General features: G+C 41.4%; 1 protein-coding gene across 5 annotated transcripts in view; it reads left to right on the plus strand.

Moving 5' to 3' along the window:
- LOC147014655 (GRB2-associated-binding protein 1-like) overlaps positions 1-12,850 on the plus strand; it is a 122,974-nt gene extending 110,124 nt beyond the window's left edge. For 4 of the 5 annotated variants that reach the window (XM_085852799.1, XM_085852801.1, XM_085852804.1 and 1 more), the window contains 5 exons: positions 447-774; positions 3,987-4,080; positions 7,246-7,345; positions 8,164-8,298; positions 9,911-12,850. In XM_085852799.1, the coding sequence (XP_085708925.1) occupies positions 447-774; positions 3,987-4,080; positions 7,246-7,345; positions 8,164-8,298; positions 9,911-10,039 (786 nt within the window). In that variant the 3' untranslated portion in view covers positions 10,040-12,850. Of the gene's footprint in view, positions 1-446; positions 775-3,986; positions 4,081-7,245; positions 7,346-7,781; positions 7,852-8,163; positions 8,299-9,910 lie in introns of all 5 variants that reach the window. The other variant, XM_085852800.1, reaches the window with a different exon arrangement.
- Positions 12,851-14,266: the final 1,416 nt, after the last annotated feature.

The raw sequence follows: 14,266 nt of genomic DNA on the forward strand, positions 1-14,266 counted from the left end.
TGTGTGTGTGTGTGTGTGTGTGTGTGTGTGTGTGTGTGTGTGTGTGTGTGTGTATGTATATGTATATATGTGTATATATATATATATATATATATATATAATATATATATATATATATATATATATATATATATATATATATATATATATATATATATATATATATATATATATATATATATATATATATAATGCCCCTTGAGAAATAAACACCTGAAGGCTTCATCCCATTTCCACTTGTTTCCAGCATGATACCCCCTCCATCTTTGATAATCTTTCAGTTCCACCAGCCTATAACTTGTTTTGGGGAAATATAAAATTTGATGTTACAACTTGATAATCCTCAAGACAGAATCATCCTAAGCATTTGTTAAATGTGCATTATTGCACCTAATTTTGTAATTGCCTGGTCCCCATGTAATAATTTTCGTTTTGACACACCACAGCGTAAGAAGAGCTTGCTTTGCAGCTCTGAAGGTGAGCTGGATCACACGTACATGACGATGGAGCCAAGTCCAGCATTATCGACGGCAACCACCTCCAGTCGGGAAGGAACAGCCTGCGATTCTCCGGCCGAGGGTCCATACATCCCCATGGGATCCCCTCGCAGCCATTTTGATTTCTCATCTCAAGGAAGCCAGACATTACCCTGTGCATCGCCATCAGCAGTTGCTCCACGCCGTGCCTCAAGTTCCAGCTTGAGGTGGGCTATGACACCTTTGGTCGACCCCTTGCCACCACCGGTTGACCGACATCTGAAGCCTGATCGTAAAGGTAAGTAACGCCATTTATAAACATGAAACAAATTTTGAAACTTGAATTTACTTAGATGTAAGGGCTAAAGAAGAGAGGATTGGACATACATTGCCAACATTGGTGAGATAGGGGAACTGGCAGATTGCAGATGGATCGAGTCGAAAATAACATTTCGCACCATGAAGTTGTCGTGAGCGTCTATTGGAAAGGACTTCAGTGAGGAAAGGGATTGAAAAGCATCTGGAAAACTCTTCCACAAATGGGGCAAAAGGGTAACTGAAGTGATTGTGAAGAGAACTTGGATTTAAAGGAGGCAAACGATAAGGAAGTTACTTTACTTTATTAGTCCATGCAGCCAGGGAGAGATGAGGGGTTTATCATGCAAACAGCAGATGTTACCAGACCCGATGCCAAATTTAAGAATACAAAGTTACTACCACAACCTCCAGAGAGAACACCTGATGTATGGAGAGATGATGGCAAGACCTATGCTTTTGCCTCATTTTGCAACATGCTGACTGTCCCAGTGGGACACAAAGGCTTCACGAAAGAGGGGAGAGCTGGCACTTGTTGATGTGTTGCAAAGCGTCACGAATGGTTATTTTGCCTTTCACAATGAGAACCCGAGCAATATTTTCAGAAACTTGGCCTTGCTGACGATTACCAAGATAGAATCTTCCCATTTGACATCAGGGCCATTCAATAAGTTCAACAAACAGGACTCACAATAGTCCAAGATGTACCAAAAATGACGTATAACAAGATATATATCTTGTTATAAAAATTACTTAAAGGTTGAGGAGTTCATGATTCATTAGTTCTCTCATAATGAATGTTAGCATATGTGTTATGTAACCACAGTCAAGGGGCTGTCACAGCTTGACGTTTTAGCCAGCGTATGCCGACGTATGAAAAATTTGGCGAATACGCTGGCACATGTCGAATACGTTATGGGTAAGTTTTGTATATGTTAAGAGCACGCTGAAGCACGCTGAAGCACGCTGGCATACGTCGTAGTATGCCGAGCTCGTCGACAAATTTTGTGCATACTCAAAATTTTCTGACGTATGCCAGCGTATGACTCACACGTTCCGCATACGCTGGCCATAAGTTGTAGGCACGTTATGCGATCGTTGACACACGTTACTTGTAAGTTACTCATAAGTCGAAATACATCGAGAAAATGTCTATCGTACCCGAAACTTATTTCTAACCTATGAGTAACGTGCTTTGAACGTATGTGTAACGTATCTCCAACGCATATTGACGTATGTAGACGTATTTGACGTCTTCCGGACGAACACAGAACTTACTGAACGTGTTTCTAACTTACAGCTACCATATAATGGTGTATTGGCAGCGTTTAGGGGAATTGGTATATAAAAATGGGCTTCACAGGAGGAACCAGTCAGTGTTCCAGACTCCATGGTTTTTTTTTCTTTTTTTCGGCATGACGGTGATGTTGACACTTCGATGTCTAGTGCGGTTGTGATTTGAATCGTCGAGTGGCAGCCTTTTAATAGGCTACGCCACGTGATTGTCAGCGATACTCTGCCACGCTAAGCATAAGTTAGACTATCGTTGGGCATAAGTTGTGAATGCAGATAACACGCTAAACATTCGTTGGTCTAAGTTATCGAAACGTTCTGTGTACGTCACTAATACATTATGCATACGTCCAACTCATTAATATATGCCCAAAACTGGAAAAAAACCCATCAATAGTTCAGCGTACGCCAGCGTTTTAGATCAATTTTGATACGTTGCCTTACGCTGGCTAAATCGTCAAGGTGTGACGGGGCTTTAGCAACAACCAGGATCAGATGTGTCTGAAGTTCCTTGTCGCCCTGGTCTCGTGTGTGTCTCTCGTCTCTCTCTCTCGTCTCTCTCTCTCTCTCTCTCTCTCTCTCTCTCTCTCTCTCTCTCTCTCTCTCTCTCTCTCTCTCTCTCTCTCTCTCTCTCTCTCTCTCTCTCTCTCTCTCTCTCTCTCCTCCGTAATGAACACTTAATTGTTCCCCATTGTCAATTCTGAAATCATTCACAATTTCTGCATGAACATGGTGCATCCACGTGTGCGAGCCCCACATGCTCCATGCCAAGATGGCCACTCCAGTGTGCGAGCCCACACGTTCCAATAACATGGCGGCAGCATGTGAGCAACTTCGTCACCACGGGAGCATTTGCATGACCCTCCAGGGGGTGGACAGCCACGGCTATATAAACCAGCCATGCTCAAACACCATGGAGAGAAAGGAGAGTCATCAGGAGGGAAGAGGAGAGTGGGTCAACGCACACAGCCACACTCAGGACTGAAGAGAGTCGAGAGAGTCAGCGCCTGGAGCTCCTGAAGCAGGAGACACGGCAGCAGAGCATCCCACACAAGTGCAGAGCCCGACCTGCATGCCCACGTTGAGCCTCCCAACATAGCACCAAAGGGAAGACCACAAAAACCGCTACGTCATCCATTGTGTGTTGTTTTGCTGTATTTTTTTGTATACATAGTTGACCCGTGGAGGAACTGAATTTGTGTCCCTGAACGAGTCTGCCTTTGACGAGTTTAGTTTAAGGTTTAGGGGGGGGGGGGGGAGACCATTTGCCTCATTAAGTGTGCCAGTGGGTTTCTATATCCTCTTTATTCGTGGTTTTCTTGCTGTGTCCCCAACTTCATAAGTTGTTAAACCTGTTATTTTAAAAGTGGATTCACTGTGGATTTTGAGCCACAGAATTTCTCTCCAGTGTTACCAAATTCCCCTTAAAACTGTGCGTGCACGCCGAATCCGCCATGTGGCCAAATTTATCACAATTGCACCGCATTGGAGAGTCTCGGGGTATTCCAGAGGCAGCACCATAGACCACTACCCAAAAAGGGCACTGCACTTCGCTCGTGTGAATTTGCAAAAGTTTTCACGAATGCAAGCCGTGGACAATGTGGTTTCTGTCTGTCGTCAACATGACTGCTTAGTATAAACCTAATACAAATGGTGGAGTCTTCAGAAGAGTGATATAAAGGATTTTATCAGGAGGTATAAAGATGCTTAAATAATGTATCACCAGGAAGAGTTTATCTCAAAACACCCGATTGAGAGACATGAACCTCAAAGGGTGAGGAGAAATGGGATTGGGATGTAAGGGTTGAGAACCTGATATTTTGAGGCAAATAAAAAGAGTTGGAATTCTACTTTGTCTTGAGCATTGTTCGCCCTGAGCTCACTGCCAATGCTCTGCTGCAGGTGGAAAGCCAGCCCCCCTCGTCATCCGACCTGTCGAGGAGGAGGGTGAGGAGATGGATGTACCTGTCCATTCTCCCTTCACCAAGTCATACCGGTAAGCAGAAGAAAGTCCTTTTTAAAGGTCTACATCTGTCCTATTCCTGTGAAGTCATCACTCTTATTACACTGCGTTGATACCAAACATTGTCCAATGTTGATGAAGCATGAACTTATTCCCCGACCTGCTGTCGACGAGTGATGTATATTTCGATGCTATTTGTAATTGAACCCCTGCAGTTGCAGTGTGTGGATTGAGTTGTGGTGCTGCTGGGAATTGAATGAGAGCGAGTTATTTTTATGTATTGAGGTTTTGCATGGACATCAAGTTTCATAATGCTTTGTCTGCCATCTTAGACTAATGCGTTATGTGCTGCACACAGCATAATGTGAAAGCGGTCTCGTCGTGGTTCAAAATAAAACGAGACTCCGTCAATAGTTGCAAGTCTCCTGGAAAGTGCCATACACAGGAATTGAATTGTTGCAAGAAATGCCACAAATTGCACTTGCACCCCAACGAACCACAATAGCTGTGCCCTCGTTAAGGTTTATTGGTGGTTTTGATGTACGAGCTTGTAGCCCTCTGAGCGGTAGGTTTTTAAGTACATACCATAGAGCAGTTGTGGTTTGGTTGCTGTTGCTGTTGTAGCCTCGGGGGAGGATGACTAGGATTGTCTGTTACTTCTTGCAGTCGAAGCTACCACATGAAGGTGATCCGCTCCGGTTTCCCATAGAGCAGTGAAGAAGTTGAATGCTCTTTGTAATGTTTAGTTTGTTATTTCCAGGCTGTAAAGAATAGAACCGTCCCGCTTACCATTTTTGGATGCTTGTTGGATTAAAAAAAAAGAAGTGAGACTTGAGGAAGTGTTGCATTGAGAATGAAACGTATGCAAACAGTCAAATTATGCCCACATTTGTGAGCAACATGTGCACGTGAGAGCTACCGTACCACTGTAGATGCGGATAATTTGAATCGAAATGGTAAAGAGGTGAAAAGCAAGCATAAAAATGAGCCAATCTATATATAATGGAGTGTGTGTATGTATGTATGTATGTATGTATGTATATCCTCTCTTGTATATCCGCTCTTCACCCATTGGTTGGACAGCTGATCTCGTATCACCCACAATTGTAACCTGAAATACTTTCAACCCAAAGTGCCCAAAGGACCCCCCTCCGCACTCCCCAGAGCACCCAAAATACTGAAAAGACCCAAATGGGAGGGGAGAGGGGGATGGGGAGGGGGAGGGGGAGGGGCGCAAATTCTCCATGTAAATGTGTATCATGTAGCACCACCTCCAGGTGAGGGAGGGTATTCCAAGTCTCCATCATTTACACTCCAGTATTCCTGTCCCCATGTTTTCCAGTGCAGTGAGGCGTTTTGAATTATAAACAGAAGGTATATTTTTGCTTCATGCACTTAACTTCATGGGTTTATTTTTTTTATTTTTTGTCGACCGAGCTGTCAGTTGCCTATACTCCACCCAAATAATGGTATGCATCTCAAGAACGTCTTGCATGCTTGGAACAAGATCGCCCAGAGGGCGGGTGCTCTGTTAGTGTATATAAATAATTTCATTTATTTATGTATTTGTGTGTGGTTTGTATGTTACACGTTTTTATTTTTAATGAAACTTGATATCCATGCAAGAAGGCCAAACCAGTACCTGAAGGCCCAAAATATCGGGTGTAGGTACATCAGAATCTGGGCGAGGTTTAAAGGCTAAGCGACCACATTGGTCTTGAAGTCCGTTTTGCGGCCACCACAAGCCACTGTAAAGTGTATGTTGGTATGTGGGATTGGGCAGCGCTACTGTCGGTGCGCAGGCAAAAGGTAACTTCCATGAGGCCAATAGCTTTTCAATATTAAACACGTCCCGAAACCACCTCCGGGAAAAGATCACCCAGCCAGGTATCCCCTCCCCACTCAACTCCCTCCTGGGCAGTGCCGGTTAGCCCTTGCTAGTAAAGAATATGAAGCACTCGAAGAGAGAAGGTTAAAGGTATTGCAAATGGCAGCAACAAAACTGTAACAAACAACATTCAGTCCTGGATTGTAAATCCACCCATGAAGGTGAATGTGACGAATGCTCAGAAAGGTTACTGATAAAACCTTAACTGTGGAGATAAGTATATAGCACAACATACTGACCTGCAGTGCTTCTTGTGTATACATCAAAACCACCAATAACATCCCGAGTTGGTAAAACACCGGCAACAAGTCTTGTTCCGCTGCTTCCTCATGGGAACATCGATTTGCGTTGAAGAATTTCAGAGTTGGTCATGCGAAGACCAACTTTGCGATGACCGAAAACCGTGCTCTCATTCTGTGCTGCATGGCACGTTGATGTTTATCTGCTGCACCTTATCGATTGTGAAATCTGAAATCAGAGGTCAATAAACCAATGCTGACAGGCTTCTATAAGACTATACTTTGTGTTGAATATCAGACTGATACAGCACCCTGCCGGAATAAAATGAACATGCTTGATTGTAAACAAACTTCATTATAGCCATCTCTGACATGAACACTATTAGGTGGATTACACATATTAGTATCTGAGAGCAAGACCTTTGGCATCAGAATGTGCTTGAACTGGTGAAGGCCTTGATTCTTGATGTTGTACGTGGCAGTCCGATTCTGATACCAGCGAGGCATTTTGCAGTGTGGAACACGGAGACTGCGGGAAGATTGTCCCAAATGCCACACATCCAGAACCACTTCTGTCTGGAAGAAATGAAATTGGCTGCAGCTTCTTCCCTACGCACGGTGCAGCCCTGACAAAATCTCGATCGGACTATCACACAGAGCATCATTCATTTGTTAATTGCCTTCATTGGTTCAAGCACTTTGTGATACCAAAGGTATCACGGATATGTGTATCCCAGATACTAATATGTGTAAGGCATTTGATCGTATTTGTATCAGCGTTTGTCAAAATAGCTCGTTTCCAATCAGGTGTGTTCATTTTATTCTGGCAGGGCATGGTAAATGAAAGTCACGTGACCGATTCATCATATGAAATGCCCTAATAGATGGTACGGAAGATGAGAGGTGATTACATTTGTGATACCAAATGTATTTTTTACTGTTCCTACTAACCCTCTCTTACGTCCTTAAATTCTCTCTTACTGATGTTGCTGTTTATGTTACTGTGTTGATCTGCCCTCGATTTTGACGCTCTGTTTTATTTGCTCCCCAATGACCTGTTTCACGATGTAGCTCTCAGCGGGTGTTCTCGTATAAGCCCCGACGAGACTCGATACACAGCAACTCTTCGAGTTCAAGCTCTGAGGAAGCCGAGAGCATTTCTCCGCCAACGGTAACCTTGCTAACGTATCGCAGGAAACAGAGGGTCCTCAAAATGAGCTTTGTCATCATCATCTATCGACCGATTTCTCCCCTTGCAGTGCTACTGGCTTGCCTAGTTCTCTTCTGCCTTCCGCTTGCAGACTCTTCCGCATTTTACTCCGCTTCCTTTACAGCTTTGTTTACTTGGAGCACTTTCAACTTCAGTCACAGCATCGCTGCTTGCTGGATGTCCAACATGTCTTTTATTGACCTTTGCCTCCTTAAAAAAAAAAAATTGTCGCCATGTTTTTTTCTTCATTTTGCTTTCCAACCTGCCTGCTTTGTTGCCTTTTTTTTCCTTCCTTTCTCTTTTCTTCCACTCCCACCCCCCCCCCCATTCTTCCTTACCCTATGCGCTCTTCACCTTTTTCTGCTGACCCGCCTCTTTCCTCACCTTGCGCGCTCAGCGATGAAGCATTTTTCTCATACTACTGCACATCGCTGCCGACACCCACTGACACAGAGAGCGGAGATGAGGTACGAGCTAGATGTGTGTTTATGAGTGTCAACTGAATGGAGAGGTGGAGTAAAAGCGTAGTAGTTGGTAAAGTAGAGCCAATAATACTTCACAAATAAACGTTGAAATGTCATATTATAATGTTTGTTCAAGAATATTTTTTTTGGCAAATATATGTAAAATGTGAATTGCAAATTTAGGAGGCCGATATGGACTGTGAGACTTTAGAGAAGACCGTCCATTTTCCACCCATCCATCATTTTGTTTGACTTCATAAATGTGGTTTTGATTTTGTTGCTCACCTGATTTGCATTGTACTTCTGCTCTTGCAGAAAAGTTCTTCGATCAACGCTTCACCTGCACAACCCGTGTCCACCTCGAACAGTCCCCGGCCACGACATGTTATGCCCCACCAAGTGGAATACCTGGACCTTGACTTGCCTGGCTCACCTGGGTCCACTTTACAGGTTTGACTTGCATATTCCCTATAATTATTCATGTTGACCATTCCTTATCATTTGTCAAATTACATTTTGAGTTTGTTTATCACTTTGTGTCATCACACTGCAAAATAATAATAAATGTATGAATCTGACATTTTCGACTTTGAAGCAAGGACTTTGTTGGTGGTGGGGTCGGGAGGATGTTTATTTAAATGTGGACATAATTATAAAACTGAAATTGGCATTTGCTGCATTAAGCTGATGTGTGGAATTTGGCCATAATCTCTTTTGGCAAGTACTGTTCAATCCTCGACCACACAAAGTCCTGATGTCAATTTTGAAAATGATATTCAAGCTTTGGGTTTGAAATATTATTAGTTCTGCACAGACAATTGGTATCCCATTGTTACACCTATGATTTATTTACCAAGCATCCATTACCCTGACGTTTGACTGTCAATAGGAGGGGTTTTCAAATTATTTTCTCCTCCTCATCCTCCTCACATTTCCGTCATTGCTGTGATTGGTCGTCAGACCGTCCACGAGATCAGTCACCAATCACAGCTCGAGCGCTTCAGAACTCCTGTCGATCATAGAGTGACGCCATGCCCACGCACGTGGTTAGACGTCCTCACCGTTTAAACAGTCACACACAAAGGATATGTCTTCGTTTGGACATGTCTTCGTTAAGATATGGATAGATTTGTGTTTCTGTCATCTTTAACTGCAATGTCACCTTACATTGTGTAGTCAAGCCGACAGGAATTTGTATCTACATTTATTTTGTTGAAGAAATCGCCGTCATGACACACAAGGGGTGGGTCGCGTATCGTCATCACCTTGTTATGTTTGGTAATCAGCGATGTCAGTATCATCAACATAATTTAGTAATCGGTCTTTATTTGACCTCACAATCATTCATGGTATTTAGCTTGTATTGTCTGGTAATCAGCTGCGCAAGTATCATCAACATCATATAGTAATCGACTTTTATTTGGCACCCAATCATTCATGGTATTCATTCTTGTTATTTTTTTTTTTATATTGTCTTGTAATCAGCTGCCCAAGTATCAACATCATTTGGTAATCGGCTTTCATTCAACGTCGGGGTCATTCATGATATTCAGCTAATTACTCCACAGCTTGGCATTAACAATAAACTTCATCACGTCTCTCAATCTCCAAGCATTTCAAATGGACAGTAAAGCATTTTTAAATTCTAAAAAACAAAAATTAAAAAAATAACCCGCATGTGGTCTTGGAAGATCTCATTACTGCGACAAAATGTAACTGCAACGCCTTTCCTCTTAGGAGTGTGTGAGGCACTTCCTGGTAGTTTGTTAGCGAGAGCAACAGGATACTTTGTGTTTTTGGCTTCAAAAGCTTTTTGATTATTTTTTGGGGGGAGAAATGGCAGTCTGTCATGCTGGACAATAAAACTGTCTGCATCTTCTATGTTGGACAACTTGTTCCTTTACATATTTAACCCCAACTGCTGTTGCTTGCATCTTTAGATGACTTTGGATGTGAAGCGTCATTCTCATATTACCAATAACTTCATCATTGCAGTTAAGAGTGATTTTCCCCCCCCCCCACCCCCAATCCTTCAAACCCTCCTTCATTTCTGTGTTCCCAGAAACCCGCTGCACCGAGCTCCAATATCAGCGATGAGAAGGTCGACTATGTAATTGTCGACAAAAACAAAACACTGGCATTACAGAACACTAAAGAAGCATGGCAAGATGAACGACAGGACAAGAGATAGCATTCCAATGCCACTTTTACTCTTGCCAGCCAAAGGAATCCAAGGATTTCCAAAGCCATTCTGTCTTCATATCCTTGGCCCTTGCTTTCTTACCGCGGAGCATTCTGCAGGGAGCGGTGGAGCCGAATGTGTAGCGGTGACTTTGTGAACAGACAAATGAGAACTGTGAACCGATCATCTTGAAGGCATCTCAGACATTACCGACTGTGTTACTCTATTTTTTTCCTTTTAATACAAAATATGAAGTAACTGTACAAGACATTTTGAAGGCCGTCAAAAAATTTGCAAGGAGTTTGGAAGTGGATCATTGGCCTGCTCTTCTCGTATGCACCATCAAAATTGACCATCAAGAACAAGAACATCAAGTAGCAGGACGACTGACCATAAAGGACGACGAGACGTCGTTTTGAAAGAAAGAACTTATCTTACTTTTCTAAGGAATTGTAAATATCTGCTCGACTTCCTAACCGGGGAGGTCTCCAGTACATATCTGGACTTTTCGCAACACTGTGGTTTGCTCGTCATAGACCCGGATGATGACGCATGTTCCAGAAGCAGAATTGGTTATTCCAGCTGTACATTGTTGTATCAACTCAAACTTAAAGTTCAGACTTTCCATGAGAAAATTAAGCTACGACTATTTGAAAGATTATTTTTACAAAGCTTGATTGCCTTGCTTCCTCGATGGCATGTCTTGTTGCACCAGTTTTTATTGTGCATCAAGGTTAAAAGGTCGACTCTTCACCCTGAACCAAAGAATGTGTGTTGTGGAGGCGAGCTAAGTTTTCAACTATGTGCAATTGGAATTGCCCAACATAAAGAATGACGGTTATTATGCAAATGTTACCGAGAAATTGAATCTTACATGTGGTTAATGAAGGCTACAAGGTATATGAGGTTTTTCATCGCACCACGGACTCTTCGGCAGAAATTCCTGGTATTGGCACAAACCTGGCTCTTCTTCTTGCCACAGTTGGATGGTTGCTTTGAGTGGCTGTGATGTCACAATGGTATCTGTTTACGTTTTTCTGGCACGGCGTGTTGATAAAATGAATGGTTACAAAATTTTGACAAATGCTTAACTTTGTCTCCAGTTAAGTTGAGACACCACAAGCTTTGATTTCGTCCTTTAGTGCACAAGAAAGGAATGGATAAAACCTCATTTGTTCTGCCAATTCCAGTTGTCATCCTACAACGGGGAAAACCACCTGAAGTTCAAATGGTCCAGCACAATTAAACCGTTGAGAACTGAACTTTTGTTATTCAAACGCTTGGAGAATATTTATGGTGGTATGAAAGCTGCATTTGAAATGTTTGAGTGCCATGGATGAGTAGTTTGTAATGTTGTTTATAGTTGGATCAACATGGCAGTGCATTTAATTGCAGGTTTGATGTAACATTTATGTACAACCCATCAGAATTGTGGACAACAATGCAAGTTTGCACCTATACGTGGCATCTTTGTACCCTCTTGCATTTAAATGTACTTGACTTGAAACTGCAGTAACTGCTGCTTGCTGCTCACACTAAAAAGAAAAAAAAAACTGCGATGATGTGGCATCTGCTGTTTAAATGACAAGGTTTAATGAAATGTGCCATAGCTGCAAGTAGCACTTTGGGGAAGGATTTTAAGGATTTGGTTACAAAGTCTGAAGGATTTACATCAACCTATCAGATTTGCTCGATTCTTACCATCTCCCGACACTTTAGAATTGATTTACGATCACTTTGGACGATCAACTTCGCCATGTCGGTATATATTTCACTCGCATTTCAAAGCATTGGCTCCAGTTGGTAATGTTTGTGGGAGTTGTGTTAAGGCTATTTGTCTGAGAATAAAATACCTTTCCTAAGGTTCATGCCATTTGTCACAGTGAGATTTCAACAATTAAATTGAGTTCCCGTATTGATTTTTCACAAATCGAGTTCCCATGTTGATTTTCACAAACTGAGTTCCCATGTTGATTTTTCACAAATCGAGTTCCCATGTTGATTTTTCACAAATCGAGTTCCCTTATTGATTTTTCACAAATCGAGTTCCCGTATTGATTTTTCACAAATCGAGTTCCCGTATTGATTTTTCACAAATCGAGTTCCCGTATTGATTTTTCACAAATCGAGTTCCCATGTTGATTTTCACAAACTGAGTTCCCATGTTGATTTTTCACAAATCGAGTTCCCATGTTGATTTTCACAAATCGAGTTCCCTTATTGATTTTTCACAAATCGAGTTCCCGTATTGATTTTTCACAAATCGAGTTCCCGTATTGATTTTTCGCAAATCGAGTTCCCGTATTGATTTTTCACAAATCGAGTTCCCGTATTGATTTTTCACAAATTGAGTTCCCATGTTGATTTTATTGTATGCTGATTAATCTGATGGAAATGACAACACTGTTTAACAATGAGTGAATCAAATCTCATAAAATGGATTTGTTACAGCCTTCCCACCAAGTATTTTGTATCAAACATGATGGCACTTTTTCTCTTGATATGCCTTAAAACTAAGCAAAAAAAAATGTAAATAATTTTGCGACTTGCAATCGTTGATGGAAATGTTTAGCTGTTAATTTTTTTTGAATCCAACTGAACACATTTTTTGTAAATATTGTAAATGAAGTTTGTTGAAAGTGCAGGTCTTGAAGTCTTGCTTCAACAGCATTTTACATCTGTTGCTGTTTCCATAATTTTTGTGCTTCCTGATGGGAAGTACACAGACGAATCATGAAATAATATTGATGTCTGTACCAACATTTAAAAAAAAGAAAAAAAAAAGAAGCAGTAAATGCAATAAATTATTCTAAAGAACCAGTTTATTTTTCTGTTATATTTACCCTTACTAGAGGAGAGGGTGTTGCATTTGAGTCTTTGTTGCATGAGAAATCGAAAATTCACAAGTATAGTGGTTAGTCTGGTCTGTTATTCTGTCTGTCAAATGCCTATAGGTCAAAATTTTACTCCGAACTTCACAAAATGTAACCACCTGGTAGAGGTAGTCACAATCTAGAAGCCTACAGCTTGAGTTCAATGGGTCAAAGTTCAAGGTCACAAATCGGCAATTTTCATCTGAATGACAAATATATATCGAAACATGTGTGTGATGAGCACTCCCCCCGATCTCCATTGGACATAGTCTTACATTGAGGGGGAGGGGGGGGCGAGGAGGGCTAATGCAGGGGGGGCATATATATATATATATATATATATATATATATATATATATATATATATATATATATATATATATATATATATATCTTCTTCTTCTTTCGGCTGCTCCCATTAGGGGTTGCCACAGCGGATCATCCATATGATCCGCATAGTGATTTGGCACATGTTTTACGCTGGATGCCCTTCCTGACGCAACCCTGGTCGCCTCTTACGACACAGGGATATGGTACACCTATTTTAACCGGGATGTACACCGGCCCAGTATACTGGTACTCATTTCGCCGACCTCGGAAGGATGACAGGCTGAGTCAACCCCCTGGTGTATTAATTCAGTGGCCCAACGGGGCTTGAACTCAGGACCTTTTGGATCCCAAGCCGCTGCCCTAACCACTGCGCCAACACCAGGCTTTTATATATATATATATATATATATATATATATATATATATATATATATATATATGTATGTATATGTATATATATATATATGTATATGTATATATGTATATGTATATGTGTATATGTATATGTATATATATATATATATATATATATATATATATATATATATATATATATATATATATATATATATATATATATATATATATATATATATATATATATATTGGTGTCGGGATAATCCTGAAGGAAGATCATGTCAAGAGGGTATTTGGAGGTGAGGAGGGTGTCTGACCGAGTGATGAGTGTGAAGTTGGAAATTGAAGGGGTGATGATGAATGTCATCAGTGCATATGCCCCACATATGGGGTGTGAGATGGAATATAAAGAAGATTTCTGGAGTGAGTTAGATGAAGTGGTGGAGAGTGTATCCAAGGATGAGAGTGGTGATTGGAGCAGATTTCAATGGACATGTTGGGGAAGGGAATAAAGAGGATGAGGAGGTGATGGGGAGGTACGGTCTCAACAAGAGAAATGTGGAAGGGCAAATGGTGGTAGAGTTTGCAAAAAGAATGGAAATGGCAGTGGTAAACACGTATTTCAAGAAGAAGGAGGAACACAGGGTGACATACAAGAGTGGAGGAAAGTGCACAC

Source organism: Eptatretus burgeri, chromosome 13 (genome assembly GCF_056783735.1).
Source record: "Eptatretus burgeri isolate ZD-2024b chromosome 13, Ebu_testis_v1, whole genome shotgun sequence".
In the NCBI taxonomy this organism is placed as follows: Eukaryota; Metazoa; Chordata; class Myxini; order Myxiniformes; family Myxinidae; genus Eptatretus; species Eptatretus burgeri.